The 26,796-nt window shown below is 44.6% G+C and overlaps 1 protein-coding gene across 1 annotated transcript in view; it reads left to right on the top strand.

Annotated features, from left to right (window-relative positions):
• Positions 1-22,849, top strand: part of Vat1l (vesicle amine transport 1 like) — a 164,141-nt gene extending 141,292 nt beyond the window's left edge. Inside the window, exons 8-9 of the mRNA XM_052728074.1 lie at positions 18,598-18,681; positions 20,357-22,849. Of these exons, the coding sequence (XP_052584034.1) occupies positions 18,598-18,681; positions 20,357-20,455 (183 nt within the window). The 3' untranslated portion in view covers positions 20,456-22,849. The remainder of the gene's footprint in view (positions 1-18,597; positions 18,682-20,356) is intronic.
• Positions 22,850-26,796: the final 3,947 nt, after the last annotated feature.

The raw sequence follows: 26,796 nt of genomic DNA, 5'->3' as shown, positions 1-26,796 counted from the left end.
ATATATATATTTTATCAAAGAGCTAGGTTGAACTTCCAGCTCTTCTATCTACTATGTCAACAACCACAGGCAAATTCACCTCTCTGTCTGTCTCTCGTTTTCTATGTGTGCAAAGTAAGAATGGCTATGCTCGTTTTCTATGTGTGCAAAGTAAGAATGGCTATGCTCCCTCCGTCACAGGGTTCTAATCTGCAGCAAAGGCACTGCTTTGGGGCAAACACTTTCAGTTAGCTCTTGCTGGCCAGTGTAGCTGAAGTCACCATCATTGGCTTCTTAATTCACAGTGAATTCCAAGCCCTGAACACATGAAACCATAACATTATACCTACCAGTCATCAAAATTTGGCAGCAGAATGAGGGACAAGCTGAGACTGGAAAAACAGTGACCCCAGGGATCAAGCAGGGGGTTAAAAAAAAGCTCCCATAGAGAGAGGAGGAGGCCTCAAGCTAGACAAAGCCCTCTGACCGATGGGCTGCAGCAGTGGGTGCCCTAGGACAGGGCACCCTATACTTGGGTACCCTGGCAAGGATTTGGCATGGAAGGTTGTGGACTATCACTTGAAAGCCAACTCTGCCCTTTAGGAGACATGAAGTGGGCTCTCTTCTTATTTAGGGCTTGCTCACACCTCTCCCAACAAAGACTCTAGGCTGTCCACCTCACAAGCTTTCTCTGAACCTTGTGCCTTAATAACTTAATGTGCATTTTTAAAAACAGAGAAATTTAAATGAAGAAAATGAAAATCAGCTCTAATTTGGTGAGCTACCCAGTGGTTATAATTTTTTAAGGTGTATGTATCTATGTCCTTTCTGTATGCAATTATTTACTTATGTGTAGATATAAGCAGATGTAACTATTCTGGTATGGTTGCCTTTTTAAAAAAATTTGACTCAGCAGAACACTTTTTTGCAATCCTTTAATTTTTGCATTTATTTTAGTGTGTATGTGTACACATGTGCGCATGTGCACAACACACATACATGCATGTGAATGCCACTTTGGGTATGGAGGTCATAGTACAACATGCAGGAGTTAGTTCTTTCCTTCTACCATGTAGATTCCAGGGACTGAACTCAGGTCATCAATCTTGGAAGCAAGTGCCTTTCTGGCTGAGCCATTTCCCCAGCCCTGTTTTGTGTTCCTTTTTTTCTTTTTCTTTTTTTTTCTTAATGCAGGCATGTGTGTCCCTACTAGCCTTTGGCTCATACTGACTCCTATTTCCTCCCTAAGAATGAGTCAGGCCCACCTGCTACAATCCCGACATGCACCTCTGCTTCTGATATTTCAGCTCATATCACAGTAAGTTTGGTCTCATCATATTCCTTTGGGCTATGAGCTATTCTACCAACCCTGTGATTCTAACTCATCAAAATCCCACCATCATCCAGACCAGCCCCTCCAAACATAGGCAGGTGAAGCTCTGCTGAGGGGTCTTCCAAGGGACTACACAGAGATGGTGAGTGAATTTAATTAACAGTACAACAATATCCTGAAGGGTTCTTTCTGCACTGAGTGGAAATCTAATTATTTGATGCTTGCACAGAACAGAGACCGGGATCCAACTCCTCCTTTGCTGCCCTAGTGTTGAAGGACTCATCACTGTAGCTCTCTGCTGATTTCCAATATGGTGTGATGGTTGAACCAAGCAGTAACCAAGGCCACATCCAGGTGTTCATCACCTCATCCTCTCCAGGGATCTTAGCCCAGCCAGAGACTTCTCTCTTCTGTTCTTCACATGAATCAGCTAAGCACAGTGCCTATCTCATGATGGGCAAGCACTGTTAGTGAAATGAAGCACTGTTTGAATTCAGAAGTTCCAGAATTTCAGAGCTTTGGGATCATATAGGTGACAGCATGGTCAGTGTGATGGTTAATGTTAATTGTTGACTTGACAGAATCTAGAATCACCTCTGGCTGTGGCTGAGGAGGGTTATCATAATTATGTTAACTGAGGTGGAAGGTCTGCCCACTGCAGGTGGTACAATTCCCTTGGCTAGGCCATATATATAAATATATAAATATTTTATAAAAATATATAAATAGAGATAGGGAACTGAACAGTAGCATGTACTCATCACTCTCCACTCTCTGATTGTGAATGCAATGTGACCTGGTGCCCAAAGCTTCTTCTACCTTTACTTCTCTACATCAATGGACTATGCCCTTGAACTATGAACCAGAATAAACCCTGTATCCCTAAAGTTGCTTCTGCCAGGGTATTTTATTACAGCAAAAGGAAAAGGAACTAAAACAGCCAGTTCACTATTCTTTCAGGCACCACACGTGTGTGATTGAGGCTGTCTCCAATCTAAATTTTAAGAAAAAAAAAACATACTAACTAATGAGTGTACAAAATCAGAGACCAAATGTGTTTTGTTACTGAGCATCTCCCAAGCTGTGTGCCATACTCTCTTCCTAGTCCCAGGAACAAAACAGAACCAAATCTCTAGTAGGCAAGTCCCTGTCCAAGGTGTTACATGAAATTAAGATGAGGCAAGATGCTGTTTTGAAAAACACATCCACTAACCAATGGAAAGGTGAATATGTATAATACATTCCCATGATGCTTTAGTTCTTTTTTTTGTTTTGTTTTGTTTTGGTTTTTTCGAGACAGGGTTTCTCTGTGTAGCTTTGCGCCTTTCCTGAAACTCACTCTGTAGCCCAGGCTGGCCTCGAACTCACGGAGATCCTCCTGCCTCTGCCTCCCAAGTGCTGGGATTAAAGGCGTGCGCCACCACCGCCCGGCGATGCTTTAGTTCTTAACTGGAGAGAATTGTGCAGGTGGGTGGCATTTGGTAAAGCCTGGAAATGCATTTGTCACAACTACAGAGTGTTGCCTACAACTATACAGTAAAACCAAGAGTGCTGCTTACTCTCCTGTGGTGCACAGGACCACTACCACAGCAAAGAAGCATCCAGCCCTAAATGTCATAGATTGAACAATTCCTCCCCAGAGGACAGAAGAAAAGCAATGACCTAGGAAAAGCAAGTGCAGGGGAAACAGTCCATTGATGGTCCTGTGCTGCAGTCCCCAGCATCCTTCATCCTTCAGTCCTCTTCTCCATTCCCGTATCATCCCCAGGGGCTGCCTACTCTCACATTGCAACAATGCCTCAAGCTCTGTGCATATCCAGAGCTAGCTTCTCCTTACTCCACTGGGCAAGCCATTAACCTCACTAAATTCCACTCTCCTTTCAACTCTCTTCCATGAGTGACAGAGACTCAAGAAGAAAAACGGAAGTATTTTTATGTAACCCTGAGTGACAGCCTGACAGACTCCCACCTGCTTCATGGCACTGATGCAACAAAATGAGAGAATGCATATACGGTGCTTTGCTTGGTGACAGCACCTGGCAGGCACCCGTCATGTGTCAGCAGCTGTGGTGGTACTGCGCAATGTCCTCTGCCACCCAGGGACTTACCACCCCTGCCTTGTCCTTTACATTTACCAAAGTTTTTGTTTCAGTTCTCTCCTACAACCCACTGGCAGGGAGTGTCTCACACTGCTACGTGCTTCTTCAGAACCCAGAGCCCTCCCCATTCTTCCTCTCTCAGTGGAAGGAGCCAATAGAGACGTCCCTCCATCGAGGAGGGAAAAGGACCAGCTTTCTGAAGGAGCTCTTTGTACAGAATTGCTTTATTCTAAATGTTTTTTACACAGACTCAGTCATTTCCATTCCACCTAGTCAATGCATCTCCATTCCCTTAAGTACAGAAATTTCCCCCTATACCCTGTAGACCAGCCTTTTGTCTGCAAAGCCTAAGGAAAAAGTCACCTGTGCCTACTAAATTGTAGCTTCCAGTGTCATTGAGGTTCACCGTCATGTAGCACGAATCTTAAAAGGTCTTATTAATAAAATCAAACCTGAAGCCAGGTATTGGGGTGAATGCTGGAAGATTAGAGAAGCAGAACAAGCCACGGCTTCCTTACCTAGCAATTCCTCAGCTGATCCTGTTTCCTCAGACTGGAAGCCTCTGAGTCCTCATCTAAATGGATCTCAGCTGAACTGCTTCTCGAAAGCCTGAAAGCTTAACCAGCTTGAGTTCCTGGTCCTCACGCCTTATATACCTTTCTGCTTCCTGCTATCACTTCCTGGGATTAAAGGCATGAGTCACCATGCCTGGCTGTTTCCAGTGTGGCTTTGAACTTAGAGATCTAGATGGATCTCTGCCTCCCAAGTGATAGGATTAAAGGCATGTGCTATCACTATTTTCTGGCCTCTATGTCTATCTAGTGGCTGTTCTGTCCTCTGACCCCAGATAAGTTTATTAGGATGCACGATATATTGGGGGACACAATATATCACCACACTGTCATCCCCTTCAAATATGGCTAACCACTTAAGAATTAAGAATTTCAAGGCCTTGAAAGATCTTTGGACTTTTTGCAGCGTGTGTGTGTGTGTGTGTGTGTGTGTGTGTGTGTGTGTGTGTGTGTGTAAGTCAGAGGTCATTGTTTTGGATGTCTTCTTCTCTGGCTTCTCTGCCTTGTTTTTTGACCTTATGGATTTGAATACATTGGCTAGCCAGTAAGCCCAGAGGATCCTCCTATCTCCACTCCTCCAGTAAGAGTTAGAAGCATGAGCCGTCACACTTGGCAATTTTACTTGGTTCAGGGGATTAAACTCAGGTCTTCATGCTTCCATGGCTAGTTCTTTACCTACTGAGCCTTCTCTTCAGCCCTGGACTTCTTATGGTTTTTAACCCTTTCCACAAATTCTTCCTTTTGATAATTCTAGGCGAAAACCTTCAGGCATGGTAGAAAAGACTCAGTTGTTCCCCTGTGAGTAAGTAAAACCCACATGATCTGGCAGCAAGGTCATTACATCCTTAGTGAGGAACTAGATCCTTTCAGGCAAAAATACTGCATCTCTTCCCTGATTTGAGGCTTTTGTTTTTTGTTTTTTTTCTAAAATATCCAAAACAAGAATAAACTTTAAATGTAATCTCCAAGTTCCCCATTGACTTGTGGAACCCCACAAATGTTGGAAGCTCGGGTTATTGTCTTAACCTTCCATTCTCTAGATAGGACAATATTTTCTTAGATTATTTAAGTCCTTCCATTTGACTGAATGATAAATTTCTAACCCATCTTCAGGTCCTAGGTGAGAAATCACTTCCTCTCCATGGCTGTCTCATGTTTTCATCCTTGGCCTATTCCCAGACAAATTGCTTCCTCTTCTGTGCTCATCACACCCCCCAACATCTCTCTTGTACAACAATCTAGGGGTATGGCTTACTGTATTATGACAGGCTGTATACCTAGCATGGATGAGAACCCTGGTTTGACCCAAAAAACTGCAGTAACAACCATTAAAGTTTGTACAGTATATATTAGAGTTTAGACCTTTCTGAGAGACTGCATCACCAGAGAGGAAGCTCTTTGTATCTCCTTGTATCTCCCTCCCTTCCCCTGGCCTCACACACACTGGAATTAGCATTCATTGGATGTTTACTTCAGTTCTTCTCAACCACCCAAATCCATTGCTAATTAAGCAAACATAAAACCCTAGCATGGCAGAGCACACCTATCATCTTAGCACTCAGAAAGTAGAAGAGAGAGAATCAGAAGTTGAAGATCATCCCTGGGTACATAGCAAGTTCAAGGCCAGCTTCTGATACATTATACTCTGTCTCAAAAAGAAAATGAGTGGCTAAATCAATAATTATCAAAGCAATACACTTGACAATTGTTTTTCCTATCTCTTGCTTTCATAAAAAATAGAGCGGAATAAGTATGAACACTCAGACTTGCTATATGGATTAGGTGGATTTCGGCTGCATGGCTGACTTTGGCTCTGTTTAATTCACTTGAACCTCTATATATTTGACCAAGGGACCTCGTGCCATCCAGATGCTCATGACAAGAGAATGAACCACTCCATCCAGGTGGTTCTGACTTGCTTTTTGCTTTTCTTTACTCCTTACTCTCAGCATGCTCCTGGTGTCTTCTGAGCCAGCACTTGCTGCTAATGGCTCCTTAAAATTTCTCTTGAGGGAGCTGTAGAGATGGTTCAGTCAGTAAAGTGCTTGCCGCGCAAGCCCAGGGAAGACCTGAGTTTGATCTCAAGTACCCACATAAGAAGCCACACACAGTGTTACACATCTGTAATCCCAGCCCAGGGGAGACAAAGCCTAGAGGATCCCTGGAGCTGGCTGACCAGGAATCGGTAAGCTCCAGGTTCAGTGAGAGACCCTGTCTCAAAGCACACAGTAGAAAGTGATCGAAATATAAAGTGGAGAATGACTGAAGAGGACATCCAAGGTCAACACATGCACATGCACGTACACACAAGCACACAAGCACAATCATGTATATACCCACACAAATGCAATGCTCTTGAAGTATCCCCACAAGCTCTCCTGTTGCCAAGTAGAGAATTGCCTTAAATATAATACCTAATTCATCACCTGCCTTCCAAAATAATAGTCGTCCATACAAGCCCAGACAAGAGAAAGACAGAGTGGTTGCTAGAGTACAAAATTTAAGGCAGTCCTCACTTTCAGGTGCTAACCCTGCACTTGCATGGTTCTGAGAACAAGGTCCTCTTTAAATGTGGCTTCGTGTCCTGCATTACCACCAAGATCCACATGTAGCTTGTTCAAGGAGGAAATGAAGATTGCCTCATTTTTGCTCTCTTCCTGGCATGTGAGTCCATGGGTCTGACATTTCATAATTCCAGTCATTCTTCCATTAAAACCTTCAGGCTGAGGACTGGAGAGATGCTCAACAGTTAAGAGCAGTTGCTGCTCTTGCAGAGGACCCAGGTTTGGTTCCCAGCACCCATATCCCATGGCTCATAACTGACTGTAACTCCAGCTCTAAGGGATCTCATACCCTCTTCAGGATGCTGTAAGTACCTACACTCACATAACCATACCCACACACGTGTACATAATTAAAAATAAAATAAATATATTTCTGAATTTTGGGCTTCTATCACTTTCATATCTGAAACTACACAGTCGAACCAGGAAATCTAGATCCTATGGGCACTCATATGATTATTCTGCCCTTAAACACCCACTTTTGATTTTAAGCAATCCTTGGTCCCTCCCAGAGATGGGCATGGTTAGTATAATGTCTCACAGATGGCTTTACTAGATGTGTCTTGTCATTATGGTATTTCTCAATTCTTCATTTTCAAAGCCTTTAATTTATCATCTAATAGGCACAGTGATTCATAGAATCCTCCATCTTCATTTCTTTTCCTATCTTAGGTGGACAGTTCTTATTACTATTCATAACACAAGCTCAGTGCCATAGTTATTAAGTGATGTCATTTGTACCTTAATGACTTCATCCCTTTCATGCCATTCAAAAGAAAATTGAATATTATGAAGCATTAAATGGAACCCCAAACAAAAACTGAGCTTTCTATAACCCTCATCGCCCAAGTATAAAAGAATGAGCCACTCAAGTAGCAGTGTGGAAATACAGGGATGTTCTGTTTCTATGATACAGGTTCTTATTTCAACTCTGTTGCTGTGAAAAAAATACTCTGACAACTAGGGGGAAAAGGAATTTATTTCAATTTGCAGTTCCAAGTTACAGCCAGTCATTGTGCAACTTACAATGCCAGGTTATAGACCGTCATTGTGGAGACATCACGGTGCCAGGTTACAGCCCATCATTGTGGAGACATCACAGTGCCAGGTTACAGCCCATCATTGTGGAGGCATCACAGTGCCAGGTTACAGCCCATCATTGTGGAGGTGTCAAGGTGCCAAGACCTTCAAACAGCTAGTCACAGCACGTCCGTCTGCAGTCAACAGCAAAGAGAAATAGATGCATGCAGCTTGCTTGGTTTTGCTCAGCTTGATTTCTTCACTCTCATATGGCTCAGGAGCTTCCACTTGTGCTTACACAGTGGGCTGGGTCTCCCCACATCAATTAACTCAATTAAGACAATTCTCTACAGTCATGTCCACAGGCCAACCCAATGTAAACTGTCTCTTTACCAGGCAATTCTATATTATGTCACTTTGACAGGGCTAGCCATCACAACACTTATCCTTGGAATGTCCCAACTCAACCTTTCTCGAATCTAGGTTCATGCTCACTTTGTTCTATAGTTCCCATGGCCATTGGCCTTTGGAGGTCTTTTTCACATTCTCCTGTTGGTCGAAATTGTCCTCTCTGACCCATCCCCCTTCACTATAAATAAACTCCATTCATTTCTTAAATCCCAGATCAATTATTTCTTTCTCAGATTTCTCCCTGGCCCTCCAGTCAGGTCAAATTCTCTATCCACATTGTCCTCACACCAATGAGTAATGAGCAAATGGCAATGTTGTGTCTAAGCTTGTGTTTAAGATAATAAGCAGAGCACTGGTAGGGACTCTTGGAGACATCATGTGCCCATCAGTCTTCCCAGACCTAAGTTTGAGTGTACACTCAACACATTTTGTTTGTTTATTTTTTGAAATGAGGTCTCACAGTTTATCTGAGGCTGACCTCAAATTCATAGAAATCCTCTCAAACAATGGCCCAGCTTCACTGAATTTGATGAATGTATTAAATGTGCCAATCTAAGTGTCCTAGATGACACAGCAGCACATTAACCCAAGGGTTTGAAGACTTTAAATGATGGGAGTGTCCATTGACATGTTTCAGAGTTGAAGAAGCCAACAAAGGGGTTGAGACGCCTAGGAACCGGCAATAGTAGAAAGATCTTGCCTGCCCCAAGCTTGAAGGTGTGTGGGAAAGAATAAGCATTACCATTACTGGGCATGTAAGGGTCAGAGACTGGTCCCTGACAGACCCACAAAGCTGTGTTTGTCTATCCACTCTTAATAAGAAAAAAAATAGTAAGAGGAAAAACTAGAAAAGGGAGATTTATTCAATGTGGCCACTCTGGGAAGAACAACAGGATCCAGCCCCCACTCCACCCCACAGTTCATCTCCAGAATTCTGGAATGAGGTTTGGGTTAAAGCAGAGGCCAGAGATACGGAAAGCAAAATAGTTATGGTCCAGCTGTGGTCCTGCCATTCATTGTCTGAGCTCCAGCCTCTTCTGTACGGTTAGAGTTAAGATTAGTTGTCAGAAGTGTGTGAAGTTCCTTCCTGGGACTCAAGCTTCCCCTCCATTTGTCGCCATGTTTTATTGTTTCTCTTCTCCCAGCGTGACATTCTGGAGGACATTCCAAGTCCTTGGGGCACTTTGTTTCAATAGTCTGTTAGCTAAAAGAGAAGGACACAAATGTCTCTCTAAAATATCTTGATGCTTGTCAGGATAGTCACACTACCAGATGCCAGAGAGGGAGCTGGGAGCTGGCAATGGCTGCAGTTACAAAGAGACCTAGCTTCTGCCAGAAATCTGCCTCCACTAGGCAGGGATGGCCAAGGGGAAGCCTCCACTACCCCTCTTGCCTTCTGTTCTTCTGCCAGAGTCTCTGGCAGAGGAATGAACAAAGGAGGCCCAAGAATGAATGAGAGGCACAATGTCTTGAGAATAAACAGAACACCAAGGGTGCAGTCAGTGAGCCAGCACTGCTAGACTTCTGGAAACTTCATCTCTCCTGGTTCTGGTGTAGACAGAAATGAGCACATTCAGTTGTAATTGCTCCACTGCTCCTACATGCTGTGAGCCAATTAAATTTTCCTTGTGGGTCATGCCCTGAGTATTAAACACAACGGACTTCATGCAGAGCATGAACCAATGGTACCAGATGAACTATGCTGGGTTGCAGTGCAGAGGCCACACAAATCAGCCAGGGACTCTCTGTGAGTAAGGCTACCTGCACACAATAAAGTAGTTTTAAATAAGTTATTCTGAGAACCTCTATTAGGAGGCTGCAACCTCCATGACAGTCTGTGTTTAACCTTGGGTGCGACAGCTGGGGCAATTTGCATGGAGAGAATAGGTTTAGAGAACAAGAGTCTTGGTTGACTATGGGTCTGTAAAGAAGCAAAATGCAAGAGATAAGAGTCCCAGGATACCCACAAAGGGCTGTTCTCAGTCAATGCACTGTGGCTTAGCTTTGCTGATTCTAAACCCTCTGCATCATCAGATCCAGGGACACCTGCCTGCTATTGGCCTTCTTCCCTCTGAGCTGTTCACCTTCTTGTTCCCTCTCCTCTTCCTAGTCCTATAGCTCAGATCCCAGGGCCTGTTCAGTCTTGGATCCACATTTTAGGGATGGAGATGGAAGAAGAAATCAATGTTCATCACGAAGCATTGTTCAACAATGAAGGTCAAAGATGACAATGAGGAGCCTCATATGGATATGTGGTATTTTATCATCATTGTCATCCCTGTGGTGATGTCAGCTACCCTCACTCATCACCTGCTCTGACTTGTCTTAGAGCATCACCATGAGCTGCCATCTTTAGTTCTTGCCGCCCTCACACCCCACGGTCAATTACCAGTCGCACTACATAATCCCTGTGTCACAGCCAGGTCTGGCTGTCACCTGTGCAGGGCTGGAGGCAAGAGTACAAGCAGAGGCATCCAGCCTGTGAGTGGCTAATTTTCTCACACCCTCAAGTTCCCACCAAAGCCACTAGGACAGGCTCGGATATGGGAGAACTTGACTATCTTTCAGAATTCCAATAGAGGGCGCTGAGACCTCAAGTTTCATCCTAAAGTAACTCCCAGTAGAGAACATCTTCCTGGTCCTGTGTAGACATTACATGAAATTAGTTTGGGCCAATCACAATGCCAAATTCCTGATGTGCCATCCTTGTCACTCTTCATAATGGTGGTTCTATGAGGTGAACCTAACCTTGTGATGGGCATAAGTTCCCCTCAAAGACATCTACATTCTCATCCCCAGAACCTGAAGTCATGTGGCCTCAAAGCAAAGGTGATTTCACAGATGAAACTAATTTAAGGATCTTGAGATAGGTGGGTTTTCCTGGGTTATCTTTAGGGCTCTGAATAATCACAAGTGTCCTTAAAAATCTGTGCTGCTGGCTTTGAAGATGGTAGCAGGGACATACCAGCAAAGGGATGCAGGGTTCTAGAAGCTGGAAAAGTCAAAGAAATGGGTTCCTCCTTTGAACCTCCAGAGAGATACATGGTCTTGAACCTACCTTGAGTTTAGACCAGTGTGACTCACATCAGATTCATGACCCCCAGACCTATAGGAAAATAAATTTGTGCGTCGAGCACTATGCTAAAAGCAATTTGTTACATCAGGGAGAACAAATATATACAAAACTTTACCCACACTTCACAGGGGGAAAGTGTCCTAAAAACATTAGGTAATAATGTCATGTGATGAATGCAGAAGTCTGGATTCCAATGAGATCCTGAGGCTTTGCAGGGCAGGCTGGGGTCCCCACAGGAATAGCAGATAGTTAATAAGTAGGGAATGCTGGGGGTGGGGTGACAGGGACCCTGAGGAGGTCCACTATCCTTCGCTGTCATACTATACAAGCATGTTGCCCCTCTCCATGGCCATGTTTTCTTTACAACCAAACATCATTCTCCCCTTTTTGAGTACATTCTTGAGGGAGTCATGGAATGTTTATCTTTTATGATTAACCTGTTTAAGAAGGGAAAGTGGGGCTCCTTCAAAGTAGAGCAGGAACTAGGGAGAAGGCTCAGCAGTTTAAAAGTATTTGCTGGTCTTCTGGAGGTCCTGAGTTTGGTTCCCAGTACCCATGGAGGATAGCTCACAACTGCTTGTAACTCCATCTCCAGGGGGATAAAATGCCCTCTTCTGGTCTCCAAGGGCACAGCACTCCTGTGCATGCACACACACACACACACACACACACACACACACACACACACACACCCATGAATTTAAAAATAAAAGTCTTTTTTTTTTTTTAAGATAGAGCTCCAGGCAGTGGTGGCACACGCCTTTAATCCCAGCACTCGGGAGGCAGAGTCAGATGGATCTCTGTGAGTTTGAGGCCAGCCTGGTCTACAGAGCAAGGTCCAGGACAGGCACCAAAACTACACAGAGAAACCCTGTCTCTCGAAAAACCAAATAAATAAATAAATAAATAAATAAATAAATAAATAAATAAATAAAATAAAGATAGAGCACACCCATTCTACCTGGGCTTTGGCACTGTCAAAGGGAAGAGGGAGTAGGTAGCATAGGTATTGCTGTTTCATGTAGACCAAAGACAAAACCCAGGGACATCAAACAGTGTCACCAAGTAGAAGCAGAGCCAATCACCTGTGCCATCATCTGCTTGGGTCGCCATCCAAGTAGCCTCATGAAACACAGCCATATCAGAAAAAGTTCGAGTGACTTCAGGATCTTGAGATGCTGACATGTCTGGATGGCACGGCTCAGATTCCCTGCCTCCCACTGCGTCTTTGGGAAACTAGTGCCAGTGGGTAGAGCCTGAGACCTTCCACAATGCCCAGCCCTGGGAAAGTCAGCTGCTGAGACACATCTGGATGGCCTAACAGCCAACAGAAGTTGTTGTTGTTTCCCACAGGGTATGGGGAGCACAGCTCTGATTAGGAACAGATTCCTGCAGGCCACCCAGGAAGCACAGAGCAGGCCACCAAGAGACAGCTGCCCCACTCTGGGAAGTGGGGTAGACACAGGATGGAAACCCACTGGGTGAGGCTCAGCCACATAGCATCTCAGCCGCTTCACATATCCACTTGTTCCTTCGTCTGTTCACTTACTTATGCATTTATTCTGCAGGTTAGCATATGCTGACCTTCCTTCACACTGGGGGTTCCTGTAGGCACCTCCAAGCTGCCTATGAACCATGTAGGGCCTCTGAGTATTTAAAGAGAGGCTAGTCTGACTTGGATACCTTGTAAATTTGCTGTATACCCCGAATTTCCAAAACGCAGAACAAACACACATCATTAACTTGATATCACTTTGAGTACATATTGAAATGAGAGAGCTTTGAATAGTGTCCCAGTTATCATCTGTCACTGTGAAAACTGTCAAGACCAAAAGCAAACCTAGGTGAGAAAAGGGTTTATTTCCACTTAAAGGTCACAGTCCATCACTGAAGGAAGGGCAGGAACTTGAAGTAGAAGTGCTGGAGGAACACTGTGTTGGACAACCCACAGACCAACGCTTTGCTAGCTTTTATATACAAGGCAGGACCCCCTTCCCAGGGAATGGTGCCACCCACAGTGGCCTGGGCCCTCCTCTATCAATTAACAAGACAACCGCCCAAAGACATGCCCACAGGTGAATCAATCTGTTCTGGGCAACCCCTCAACTGAGACTTCCTTCTCAGTTACACCAAGGTGTTGATGATTAAAGCTAAGTAGGACGGATAGAGTTGGTAAAATACATTATTGAAATCAATTTTATTAGCTGCTTCGTTGCATTTCTTCCTGTGCCTAGTCGGAAAACCTTCTGTCATATCTGTAACTTGCTTTGTGTTTGTATTTGAGTGTGGTGTTCTGTTGGCTTACAACATAAAGGCTGCTGTAGATGTTACAAGTACAGGGATGGAGTTGATGTTACCTGCCAGCCTGACTTGCCAGGACCCCACAGTACTTGGCCAGATTGTGAAGATCAAGTGTACAGGGCACAGAACAAGTACCCAGAAGAGCTCACAGCTGAGCTGTCAGCTGAGTTAGCGCCAGGACTGGGAAGCTCCAGGAAGCGCGCAGAGGCACAGCAGACAGCCGACTGAGCTTCAGGCAAATCTTCAGTTGTGGGGTGAAGGGTGCAAGAATTGGCTCCTGGGGCAGCCAGTCAAGAACAGAGCAGGACACTTGCCAAGCCACCGGTGAAGTTTTGAAGTGCTCTACTAACCCGTTCAGAGGACAAAAAGATGACTTGAATGTGCCCGCCTTAAGCCAATGTCTAAATATCATAATTTGAACCTTTGTCCACAATCCTCACTGAGATATTTTACATTTTTTTTTCAGTTTTTAAAATAATTTTTATAATTTTTTTTAAATTATTTGTGTGTGTGTATGTGTGTGTGTGTGTGTGTGTGTGTGTGTGTGTGTGTGTGTATGTGTACAAGTGTGCCTGCGTGGCATACAGTGTGAGTGCAGGTGCCTATGGAGGCCAGGAGAAGAATCCCCTAAAAGTGGAGTCACAAGGAACTGTGAGTTACCTGATACCTGATATGGGTGCTAGGAACCAAATTCTGGTCTCCTACCAAAGCAGTATGTGCTCTAAACCACTGAGCCATCTCTCCAGGCCCTAGTTTGCGCTCTGGTGGCTTCCTAACTACTAAATCTTTGAAATCTGGTACACATTTTATGGTGACAGCCTGTGGCAGTTAGTACCACATTCAAGTGCAAATCCTGTTGTCACAGGTGACCTGTGGCTACTGGATTAGATGATGCAAGCCTACAAGATTCTTCTCTTTAATGCAATTTTGGTTTCAGATGGAAAGGTACATTAGGAAAGTCTTAAATGCAGAGGAGACAAATCTTCCCAGGTGCTCTCAAACATCTCAAGAACATCACCTATTAGAGGACCTTTTTTAAACTGATAAATTGGTGGTTAAGTCTAAACCCTGTGCAGAAGTATCAGCAGAGGACAGTCTTGGGGTGTGGCCAGCACAGCTTTGTCATGGGTTTTGCACAGAGCCTTAGAGGGAGAAGCTGGCACTCACTTTTCCTACACGGCTCTTCCTCTTTGAGTGACAGGTAGAGGCAGACCTCTCAGATGCTTCCTCCTGAGTTTCTCGTCTGAAAGGCTGATGCAGACATTCCCTCAAGAAGCTCAGCATGTGGATGAAATAGCACCATGCGTGCAAAATGCTACACACTGTGCCTGATAAAGAATTGATCAAAAGTAGTAGTCTCCTTCCTTCTAAGCCTCTGCCAGTGGGGCTCCTGTGCAGCTCCAGGAGCAGCCTTTAAAAGAGCGTGGAGAGCCTAACAGCATGACTGGGGTGGGGGTAATTAAATGACCTCTTGAGATTACTCCTGGTCCTTTATCCATTTTCCATAGACAGGACTTCAAGGCGGTGTTTCATTTCGGAAAGAAATTTCCAAAAATATGCAGATTAAAGGCAACCCTACAGGGGGGACTTCCTCCAACCCCGCGAGCATCACGATCCACTTTAACTTGTGAGAAAACAGCTCTTTACATTTTCCTGGACTCCAACTTAGTACAGAAGCAGCTTAAAGTGTGCCTAACTGTGTCCTGTCATCCTGGCTCTTCCAGATGCTGAGACAGGAGGATTACAAACTCATTGTCTACTTAGACTTCAGTCTGAGTTCTAGACCACCCTGGGAAACAGAGTGAAACCCTGTCTCAAAATAAAAAGTAAAAGGAAGGCTGGGGGTGTGGTTCAGTGGTAAAACGCTTGCCTAGAATCCACCATGGAAGGACTAGGGATGTGACTCAGTGTTAGAACAGTTGCCTAGAATCTGCCAGGGTCTTAGTTCGGGTGTCTATTGCTGTGAAGAGACACCATGACCACACAACTCTTATAAAGGAAAGCATTTAATTGGGGTGGCTTGCTTACAGTTTCAGAAGTTCAGTCCATTATCATCATGGTGATATAAGCATGGCAGCATGCAGGCGGACATGATATTGGAGAAGTAGCTGGGAGTCCTACATCTCGCAGGCAACAGGTAGTCGGCTGAGACACTGAGTGGTATCGTGAGCATAGGAATCCTCAAAGCCCACCCCACAGTAACACACTTCCTCCAACAAGGCCATAACCACTCCAACAAAGCCACACCACCTAATAGTGCTACTCCTTATGAGATTATGGGGGCCAATGCCATTCCAACTACCATAGCCAGTGAGGGGTTAGGGGATGGCTCAGCAGCAGAGTGCCTGGCTAGAAACCATCAGGGAAAGTCTGGCAACATGGCTCAGTAATAGAGTGCTTGGTCAGAATTCATCGTTGAGGAGTTAAGGGCATAGCTCAGTGGCAGAGCACTTGATTAGAGTCTGACAATGAGGGACTCGGGGCAGTGGTCAAGTGATTGGCCAGAATCCACCATCAGGAGACTAACGATGTGACTCGGTAGTAGAGCACTTGCCTGTGATATACAGAAGGTACATAGTGTTCCTAATACTCAAAAAGAACATTGTGAGGGTTTTTGTTACCACCTTCTACTTTCTAGAATCAAGTGAAACAGACCTCTCTAGGTAAAACTGAGGGGGAAATGCTGGATTTGAAGTCTATCCAACCTAATTCTGAACCACACTTTGGTTCCCCGTAGCCATGTAACCTTTGAATGAATTGCTTATGCTCTTTAGCCTCGGGGTACTTATCCTTAAAATAGGCACTATTTGTATCTTGCAAGCTAAACATATATGCAAGGTAGGAGTCTGGTAAGTCTTTATTATCCCATTTACTCCCCCCGCCCCCCAAAAAAACAGTGAACTTTAAAGCATTGATGATTTCATAGGCTCAGGATAGGGTACCAGGAGCTGGGTATGATTTAGCTGGTCCTTCGGCCCCCACAAGGCTACAGTCAAGATGTCAGCAGGATATGATCTCATTTCAGGGCTTGTTGGAGAAGATTCTACTTTTAAGTTCTTTAGGGGTTGGTGGCAAGATTTAACTCCTCAGAGGAGCTGAGGGTCTCGGTTCCTTCCTGACTACTGGATGGAGCGTGTCTTAGGTCTCTCTCTTGGAGGGACTCTATAGGGTAGCCCCAGCCACGCAGCATTCCTCACTAGAGTCATTGCAGCACGGATGTGGTCTTCTGTAACTCAATCTTGAAAGGAGGAGCGCATCCCATCTGATGTGCTCTGCAGGGAAACAGGTCCCTAGCTGTGGCCTATACTCAACGGGAAAGAATCACACAAGGACACGACTCCCAGGAGGGGCAGAGAGCTATACCAACAATTATCTGTCACCATATAGAGCCTTTCAATAAGCATGGTGGGCCTGCCTCATCTGCAGATTCTACATCAGCAGTTTCAGCAAACCTTGAAGAGGAAATACTTGAGGTGGCGGGGGAGGGGGGAGTTTGCACGAACATGCATGCTTTGATTCCATGTCATGATTCTCTGTATAGTAGAACAGCACAGTGTCATGTTGTATTTGGTGTTACAAGTGATCTAGAGAGAACTTAAAGTCTATGGGGAAATGTATGTAGGGTCTATGCAGATATATACCACACTGCTTTATATAAGAGCACCCACACATGTTGGAATCCATGAAGAGCTTTGGAATCAACCTGCCACAGATACTGAGGGGCAAAGGTGCTACCTATTGTTATAACAAAGTGTGAAAATACTTCAGAAGTCATTATGTAAATAGAAGGAATCAGCTGGTTTGTTTATCGGGGTCGAAAACATTAACAATCACAGGACACTGTCAGTCTACAAAACAGAGACTGTTTCTCACCACGAAGTGACCAAAAACACTGCATTTGAAAGATGCATGAAATTTATATTAAGCGTTGACTTTGACAGCATGTTACCACATAACATTATTTGGATAGTAGAGTTAAAAGGCCCACCTCTCCTCCACTTAACTTTCCAGGTACACCTGCAAGCCTTCCTAGTTATTTTAGAATATCTACATTTTTATAGAGATGTAAATAAAAGTATGCCTGTCGGTTTCCTCATTTAGCAGGATTACAAAAGCATTCGATCCTGCTGTGTCTCCTTTATAATTAGTGACATATATCTTTCTTTTCCTTAAAAGCTATGCAGCATTTCCATGTGGTAGATGAATGTAGAAACCATTGTTTATTTACCCATCCCTTTACTGGGACATATACGCTGTCTCAGGGTTTTGTCACTAAAAGCAATACACTCATTATCTTTTATGTTTTTCTCCCGTAAATTGAATTGTGTCTCTGAAGTCCCAGTAAAGCAATTTGAACACAAACATTTTAATGGTTCTGTGAGTTTGGATCCAAATGAATGGAAGCCTTTGAGTTTCCAATAAGCAAACATTTCTCCAACAGCCACAGGCTGAGTTCCTCATATGCAGTTAACGATGTCTGACTTTTCAATTTTTTTTTTTTTAACGTCATAGCATCTAGCCTTGAAGCAACATTTACTGAATTTTTGTGGGCTGAAGGAACAAAAATATTTTAAATTGTGGGACTTTAAGAAAAATATTTAGACTCAATCTATTATAAATTTTTACAAATTGACTTTTGTGAGGCAAGAGAAGCTGCATTCGTTCCCGTTTAGATTTCAATAAGATGTAGCGAGCATACGTGGCTCAGTGTCTTCTCCATTAATCCCCACAGCGCCCCCTGCAGTTCACTTTCTACACAACAGCAGAAGGAAAGGCTCCGAACAAACAGGAATGTGTATGACAGCTTTCCTTTCAAAGAGGGTCCCCTACATTCATGAGTCTGACAAGCACCCAGATATGGGAAAGGAGACCATCGATCCTCTTTTCTAGAGAGAATGCTCTTCTGAAGAGAGTTCCTGCTAGGTGAAAGCAGGAACTAGAAATCCCAGCAACTAGAAATCATGGGAATTTCGCAAATGCGGTTCAGCCCTGGTAACTGGTTTATTTAGCCAAATTATGAGCCAGGGTTATGTAAAACTTAAGTAGGCAGGCTTACAGAAGAGGGTCACAGTGTATAATTGACGCAAGGCGAATGAATATATTTGCGCCCCCAAAAAGTTGCTGCCTGAACCACTATTTGAGCTGCAGCGCCCTCTGGTGGAAGGCCGGCGGATTGACTTTTCCAGGCCCGTTTTCCAGGAGCCACATCTCACTAAGTGCTTCTGTCTCCCTTGTGTCTCAGGTAAAAGAGGCCATGCAGCGCATCCATGACCGAGGGAACATCGGGAAGCTGATTCTAGATGTGGAAAAGACTCCGACTCCGCTGGTAAGTGGAATGCAGAGGAAACTGCCCGGCTCAACACCAAAGGCAAACTGCTGGATCATCACGTGTAGCACAGCTGATGATGAAGGAAATATACAGGCAGTGTTTACAGGCTCTCAAAAACTAGAGGTGATCAGATGACTCCAGAATGAGGGATCAGCCACGGGCTGAGATGAAAATGGAGAAGGACAGGAAAATTGCTGAGTGAGGACGGACAGGAATGGACAGAAAAGGACTGTTTTACGGTTCTATCTCTAGGCTGCTATCAAGGGGAAGACTTCCTAGTTAATTCTAAACAATGCACTGCTTGTGCCCAACAGAACGGTGCCAGCTGCCTCTAGGGTGCCCCTGGTGCTCCTGTTCAATTCACTTCCATTTATTAGGATAAAACCCTAATATCCAGGCAATCCACAAGAATACATCAGGTCAGATTCACCTGTTCCCAAACTGGCTGCTTTGGAGGAGGGGTGGCCTACGACGTAGCCCTCAATGCACAGACTCTCCCGACTGCATGCATTCAAAGCCTTGCGGCGCTCAGTCCATTTGCAACCTGGGCAAGTTGCTTTGCACTCCAGCTTTGGTCCTGTTGATGAGCTAGAGACTGACAGGTTCTTTGAGATCAGCTAGAAAGGCATTCACTGAGCATGACTGGCCATCCTAAGTTCTGGGTAAGCTAAAAAAAGAAAAGATGGAGGTTTGTTGTTGCTTTAAGTTTCTTTACTAACGCACTAGTCTTGTGTCAGTATCTGTCTTTTTCAAGAGAAATAATTAAAGTGATCCGTAGCTGTCAGTCCAAGTGTGTATTTTCAGAAATAGCTCCTGGTCTTGTGTAGCCAGAACATGGCTCAAGGGTAATGGCCATTTCACTCCATACAGAACAGTCAAAGAAAGGGGCACTTTGTGACACAAGCTGCTGATGACAATATGGATAGAGTTTTTAAATACTCATGAAGTTCACGGGACTGTTGGAGGGAAAATTATGGTATGAGGTTAGAAAGAGGGACTAGGATCCCAGGACTTTCATGCAAATACCCTGTGGCCCATGTGAATAGGTCTCTTTCAGCCCCATGCATAGAAGGCTCTAGAGCTGACCTAGCCAACTATTACATTTAAACAAAATAGCTGGCACTGGCTTCCTGTGCAGAGGGACTGCCTATCTCCGTGAACACATGAGATTCTGATGGCCCTTGGGCTGGGGTTACAGTTGCTTGACCAAGGGGCAGAGCCTATCAAAGGCCAGATAATGCCCCCATTCAAGCCAAGAGCTCAGGTCTGCCTCTGTTGAATTGTTGCTCTTGTTTTCTGGAAGTATTTTCACCCTGACACCCAAAGGGACAAAGAGACAGTAGAGAACGAGTATTTGGAGCATTGGTGGTAGGGGAGATGCCGCAGCCCTTCTAGATGCAAGAAGACGGCATGAAGTCAAACTGAATCTAGGGCATCGTGAGATTCAGGATGGATCCAATGAGACCACCTCCAGGGCTTACAGGTGACGTTAAAGGAAGCAGCAGGGCCTTGGTGGGTATTAGTAAAGGGTATAGAAGGGCTCCTCAGAGGCACTTTCCCCTATCGGAATGAACACTCTGAAAGAGGTCCATCCCACAATGCTTTGTCTGATGCTCAGGGATGATGAGGGAGTAGGTACATAACCTCCATCACGACCTCTGTTGAATTGCAGATGGCCAATGACAGCACAGAGACCAGCGAGGCAGGGGAGGAGGAAGAGGACCACGAAGGCGACAGCGAGAACAAGGAAAGGATGCCCTTCATCCAGTAAGACCTCATCTCTGTGAATGTAGAGGACGGCTGGCAAGATAATGGCCACCATCAGAACTCTTCTGTGCCCCCGTGAACAAATGCTGTAGTCCAGTGCGTGTCGTGTTTGTCTGCAGTCAGCCAAGCTAAGAAGCTGTTGTTGATCACTGTTGTGTTTGGAATTAAGTGCCAATCCCATTCCATGCAGTATTGTGTCCCTTCCTGGTCCGTGTGTCACACTCTCCCCTCTCCCTCGTATCAAACCCATCCTTCTTCGGGTCCTTCTTGACAGTTTTAGAATAGCCTTGCAAATTAATACAAGACTATGGAGCCCAATGTCTGAAACCAGACATGGACAAGGCTACGCTGATTGAAAGGTGTTGTCACAGAGCCCTGTCCAGATCCCATTATTCTTCAGGCCAATGACACTCTTTGCCTGCCAGCCATCAGCAATGCCTCGAACTATGGCACTTTGTCAGTTTGGCTAGTGGCAAGAGAGTAGGCCAGGAAGAGCATTCACGATCTTATACATGCAGACTTCTCCAAGCTGTACTTTGTCACTCCCCCTCTAAGAGGCCATGTCCCTGCCTTTGTCTCTGCACCTTAAGGTTTGAGCCTCTCTTTAACTCTTGTCCCTGGTTCTTATTCAAAAACCATAAACCAGGGAAGCAGGTGTGGGTTCTTTCTAGGATAGAGATGGGTCAACAGCATGTCTGAAGACCAGCTACAGAGACCTCTGCTCTGAAACCATGTCTCCTGAGCAAAGTCCTTCCTGTGGCCACACACAGTTTATTTAAATCCTAAAAACACTCACCACATGTAGGCCTAACTCAGATGTCATTAAACTCACCTAGGTTCTCACCCTCACCCTCAGCCTTCAGAATTACCATGATTATTTCTAAGTTCCTGCCCAAGAAATGCCTTTCTTTCCCAAGGAAGAGCTCCCTTGAAGACCAACCACATTTGGGGTTGAAAAACTAATTGGTTTCTTTTGCCTTCTCAAAGCATGTTCTACTGTGCAATAAGCACTAAGGATAAAGATGGTGGCTACCCAGCATCTGATGCCAAGTGTGTGGTCCCCCTCTCCAACACACAAAACCGTGGTGCTGATTTGCAGGCTCCGTCAAAATCAGGGGCCAAACTGCTTGATCACATACCCTGGTCAATTTTCCAGCTTTTTGATGGGCCTTGAAGGGACAACAGTTACCTTAAAGGAAAAGGAGTCTCCTTTCCCCCTCAGTGGGGCTCCTTATTGCCTCCTTCCAGCCCTTCTGTCCTAAGGGTTCATATGTCACTTACAAACCAAGCTAGATATAAAAGGCACCCATGCGGTTAGCACCCTGAATTTATTTTGCCTTCTGGAAGACCTAATGGGCTCTGCCATGACTTGAGTTGGTGTTCCAAGTTTCTTTACATTCTTGAAGACTTTAAGAGGGTTCCTGCATTGCCCACCTTCTCCACTAATAAGCTTTAGGGTGGACCCCTCTCTTTCCCCCATGGGTTGGGTACAAACACATTTCAACAATTCCCTGCTTGGTTTGCAAAGTCTCTGTAACCAGTCTCACGCCATTCATCATGTTCCTTTATCTCGATCCTGAACCTGTGATGATGACTTCTTCATGCCAAATATTTACCTGAATGGAGTCTTTCCTCATTGTGACTGTGTGAGTCAAATATAGAGATGAGAAAAAGTACCACCAGCCAATAAGCCAGGGGATGAGAATATCTAAAAGAGCGTGCCAACCACAGACTTTTATTTCCTAGCTCCGGGGAGTGACTAGCACTCCACTGTTTGGCTATCCAGAGAGATGATGGCCCTTGCTAAATACTGTATAATCAGTTACATTTCCACCATAACCATGCTCAAGGGTGGGTAGACCTGAGGACCACTCTCAAAGTGCTATTGCTAGTGTGTAGAAATAGCTTTCTGGTCACTGGCCATAGAAAGATTCTCTTCTGGGGAACACGGAACCTAACTCACATTCAGAATGCAAATGGTCTTGTCATATACAGCGGAGAAGCATAGAAAGTCACCTCTCCCCAACCATTGATTACACGTGAAAAGCCCTCCTCTACTGAGAACACAGAATTCGAAAACTTGAGTGTGACCAGCATCACCTTGAAGAACAGGAGGGTGGGTGAGGGACAACTGGAATCAGTCAGTCATCCCGTGGACTCTTGTGTTAAGCACCTTCTTTCCCCTCTCGTGGTTGTTTCCTGGAGGAAGTGTAAAGAGTGTCTTTGTTTGCCTTAAGGGAGCTACAAAGGCTTCTCGGAAGGTTGAGCTTTATTGGAATGAACCGAACATTGTCTAATGTGTCTGTGGCTTCAGAGCTTTCGTTATATTGTTATATTGTGCCTACAAAGCAAATTATGTTTACATAAAAATATAAATAAAGTATTCAGCATAGCATAACCTCTTGTGGCATCCTTTACTCCACATAAATATTTGGATGAGCGGCCTCACTGTGAGAACATAGGGAGCGAGTAACTGGGGGCAGGGGGAGGGCACCTAAGATAGGAAATACAAGCTGAAGATCTGATGGAGAAAGAAGCTGAAATGAGATGAGCATTTTTAAAAGACATCTTTCCCAGGCATGGTGGTGCACACCTGTAATCCTAGCACTTGAGTGGTAGAGGCAGAAGCGTCAGGAACTCAAGGTCATCCTCTGCTAAATAATGACTTTGACGCCAGCATGAACTACAAAAGATCCCCATCTCAAAAGAACAAACAGAACCTAAAAGCCAACAAACAAACAAAAAAAAAAACTCCTACTCCAAGTACCTGGGTATAGTGATGCAAGCCTGTATGCAGAGAATGGAAAATGATGATTTTGAGACTAGCCTGGGCTACATAGTGAGCCCCGGTCTCAAAAGCAATTTTAATTGCACGCAGATGATACCAATGGTGATATCAAACACGATAGAAAGTAACAATGGGGATAATGGCAAGCATTTATGAGACACCTACTGAATGCACCTGAAAGACCAATGAATGTATGTGCTAAGTCACTGACTCCCCCACCAGTGCCAAGTCAAGTCTGCATGGGCAGAAAGACCAAAGCGCATGAAGTGTCAGTACCATCTGAGGTCACATGGCTGCTAAATGACAGAGCCAGCACTCACCAAGATCCAGCCAAGCTTTCACTCTGGGAACCTATGCTCTTAACCACCGATGACACTGTCTCACACTTTAAACCTTGGTACTGTCAGAACTCAACACGGTCTGCAACTTCAAAGCAGATGCTGGAGCCTGAATCAGGCCACACCTCCCTGCAGATTTTCTCTGGAACAGAAAATATAGAAGCAGCCTGTGCTGTGACTTGACAGCTCTCAGTTTATGGTACCTAGCTCCTCCATGCTATTTATCGTGCAAGCCAGGTGATGCTCAACTAAGTCACATGATGTGAAATTTCCCATTAGCTCTAAAAGATCACAAAAAGTCAAATCTTTCCTTAGTCCTTTGTTCTGGGGATTAGCCCAAGACACCTTGGAGGGATTTGGTCCTGAAGGCTTATCTCAGAAGAGCCTCTTCTGTACCCTCTACCCACCATCCCTCCCATAACATCTCAACATTTCAACCCCTCTCTCTCTCTCTCTCGCTCTCTCTCTCTCTCTCTCTCTCTCTCTCTCTCTCTCTCTCTCTCTCTCTCCCCCCCTCACCTTTCCAAAGCTTCAGAGAGACTTTCATTCCCTTTAAGGCCTCATCATGTCCAGATCAATCTCCAGATATTGTTTCTATCCAATGCTCTCCCTCTTGCCATGAGGCCCCATGAGGCCCCATGATGCCCTTGAGGCCCTCTCATGCTAATAAACCTCACTGGAGGGAACTAAGTGTCAGTGTCCTTTGCAGATTCCCACTGCTACATTTCCTTTGCAACAGCTCTAACACGATGCATTTCCAATCACCATCTCCTGTTCACTGGAACTCCTTCAGGGATTCTGTTTCCCTTTGATTTCAAGGCTGTGCTTGCAAATTTGTTTCACTTTCTAGCGACTAATACCCGTGTGGAGAAGCTCTTTGCTCCCCTCCTGGCCTTCCATCCAAGTAGTCTATAAAAAATCTGATTTTAAAGCTTGTGTAATCTCAACAATGTCCATGTTCACAATCTAAAATTCTCAAGGTTGTCAAGAAAAATACCTTTGCATGGGCCAGGATCTCAGGAAAGAGGAGTTCACTCCTGGAGACTGTTCAGTGCTTCCCCATGTTTCTCAGCAAGAAGCTGATAAACCAGAGTCATTGCCCCAAGCCCCCATCCATGGGCCACACGGATAAGTCTCAATTGACAAAGTAGAAAGGATGATAAGACTATCGTGACATTTCTCGTTATATGGTTTGATTTCGTTGAAGTAGAGTACCCATGCTAGCTTCAATCTCACTTTGTCATGGAGGATGACCTCCAACTTTTGATCCTCCCATGTCCACCTCCTGATTACTGGGGTTACAATGATGTGCCACCAAACCCAGTTTCTGCAGTGCTGGGCAACAAACCCAGAGCCTCCTGCATACGAGACAGGACAATGAGTCTTACACAGTCTCAGTACTGAGACTTCCTCATTTATCCTTTCCTATTTAATACTTTTGTTCTGTATATAGATCTCACGGCTGCCCTCAAAGGGTGCTGTGTGTGCCTAGCCACATCCAAACACAGTCCAGAAACAACACCTGGAATTGAAACTTAAAGTGAGTAAGCTCTTAGGAAACATTATCTTCCTTTCTCTATCCACCCTGGCCAATGCTGAGAAGAATGGATAAGTGGGGAAAAGTTAGAAGACTCTTTTTCCTTCTGTCTTAATACAACGGAGAATTTATAGATCCTAATACTTACTTGTTTCCTAATTTGTTTATGCGAGAAGAAACAGGTGACTTGGTATTCTCTGTCACAAATAGATTGAGCCAACCCCTGACTACAAAGATGGTAGAGAACATGTCCTCTGAATATTTCACCAGGTATCCAAACTTCCAAACAAAGGAGCAGCTTATGCAGGAGTAACAAAACCAACCACAGCACAGGTGTGTACCCCAACTCCAGTGCAAAGAGTGAGAGCAAAAGCCTTAGAATCTCTCCAACAGGGGGTAAATGCTTTGGAAAAACTGATTTAGCATCTGAATTTTCTCCTATTGAAATGGAGATGTATAAGGTCCTGGTTTAGATACGAATTCCCCCCTCATACCTCACAAAGTCTCATATATTGAAGATATGGTTCTAGATGCATGCAGTATTCAGAGGTGTGGTAGTCTGAAAGAAAATGGCCCCATAGGCTCACAGGAACTGGCACTATTGAAAGGTGTGACCTTGTTAGAGTAGGTGTGTCTTTGTTGGAGAAAGTGTGTCACTAGGAGTGGGCTTTAACCGGCGGTGGTGGTGCACGCCTTTAATCCCAGCACTCGGGAGGCAGAGGCAGGTGGATCTCTGTGAGTTCCAGGCCAGCCTGGGCTACAGAGTAAGTTCCAGGACAGGCTCCAAAGCTACACAGAGAAACCCTGTCTCAAGAAACCAAAAAAAAGAGTGGACTTTAAGGTCTCAGATGCTCAAGCCACACCCAGTGTGGCATTCTATTCCTGCTGCCTGCTGATCTGGATGTAGAACACTGAGCTTCTCTAGCACCTACACCTAGTGTCTGCCTACACACTGCCATGCTTCCCACCATGATGATAATGGATTAGACCTCTGAAACGCTAAGCTAGGCCCAATTAAATGTTTTCCTTTATAAGAGTATCTGTGCTCATGGTGTCTCTTCATAACAATAGAAACCTTAACTAAGACAGAAGTTGGTACCAGGGACTAGGTATTGCTGTGATAGGCATGTCCATGCTTTTGTTTGGAGGAATGTGGACTTTGGGACTTTGGACCAAAATAAGCAGTTGAACACTTTAAATGGGGGCGCTATACTAGCAGGAGCATGAAAGACAGTGGTGCTAAGGGTGATTTAAACTGTGGGATCCTGGCTCAAGAGGTTTCAGAAGAGAAAATATTTGTATGTGGCCTAGAGACCGTTCTTGTGATATTTTGGCTAAGAATGTGACTACTTTTTGCCCTTGTCTTAAAAGTCTGCCTGAGACTAAATTGAAGAGTTTTGGATTAATGATGGCATTGCCAGAGGAAATTTCACAACAGCCTAGTTTTGACTCTGTCATATTATTATTAGTGTTCACTCTTATAAAGATCTATAATGAAAAAGAGCAAGCTGAGCAAGGAAAAATACAAAATCTACAGTTCAAAAAAAAGGGGCACCAGGAAGTGGAATAGAACTAAATCCTGTGTTCAAGGAGATAAACAGATTAATAAAAAGCCTGATGTTAGGTGGAATAAAGGGATTGGTGACCTCATAGCAAGACCCCACCCAGCTAAGTTTCCAACT

The sequence above is a fragment of the Peromyscus californicus genome, unplaced genomic scaffold (assembly GCF_007827085.1).
Source record: "Peromyscus californicus insignis strain IS unplaced genomic scaffold, ASM782708v3 Scaffold_8__1_contigs__length_139910024, whole genome shotgun sequence".
Lineage (NCBI taxonomy): Eukaryota > Metazoa > Chordata > Mammalia > Rodentia > Cricetidae > Peromyscus > Peromyscus californicus.
This window is presented reverse-complemented; position numbering and strand designations above follow the sequence as displayed.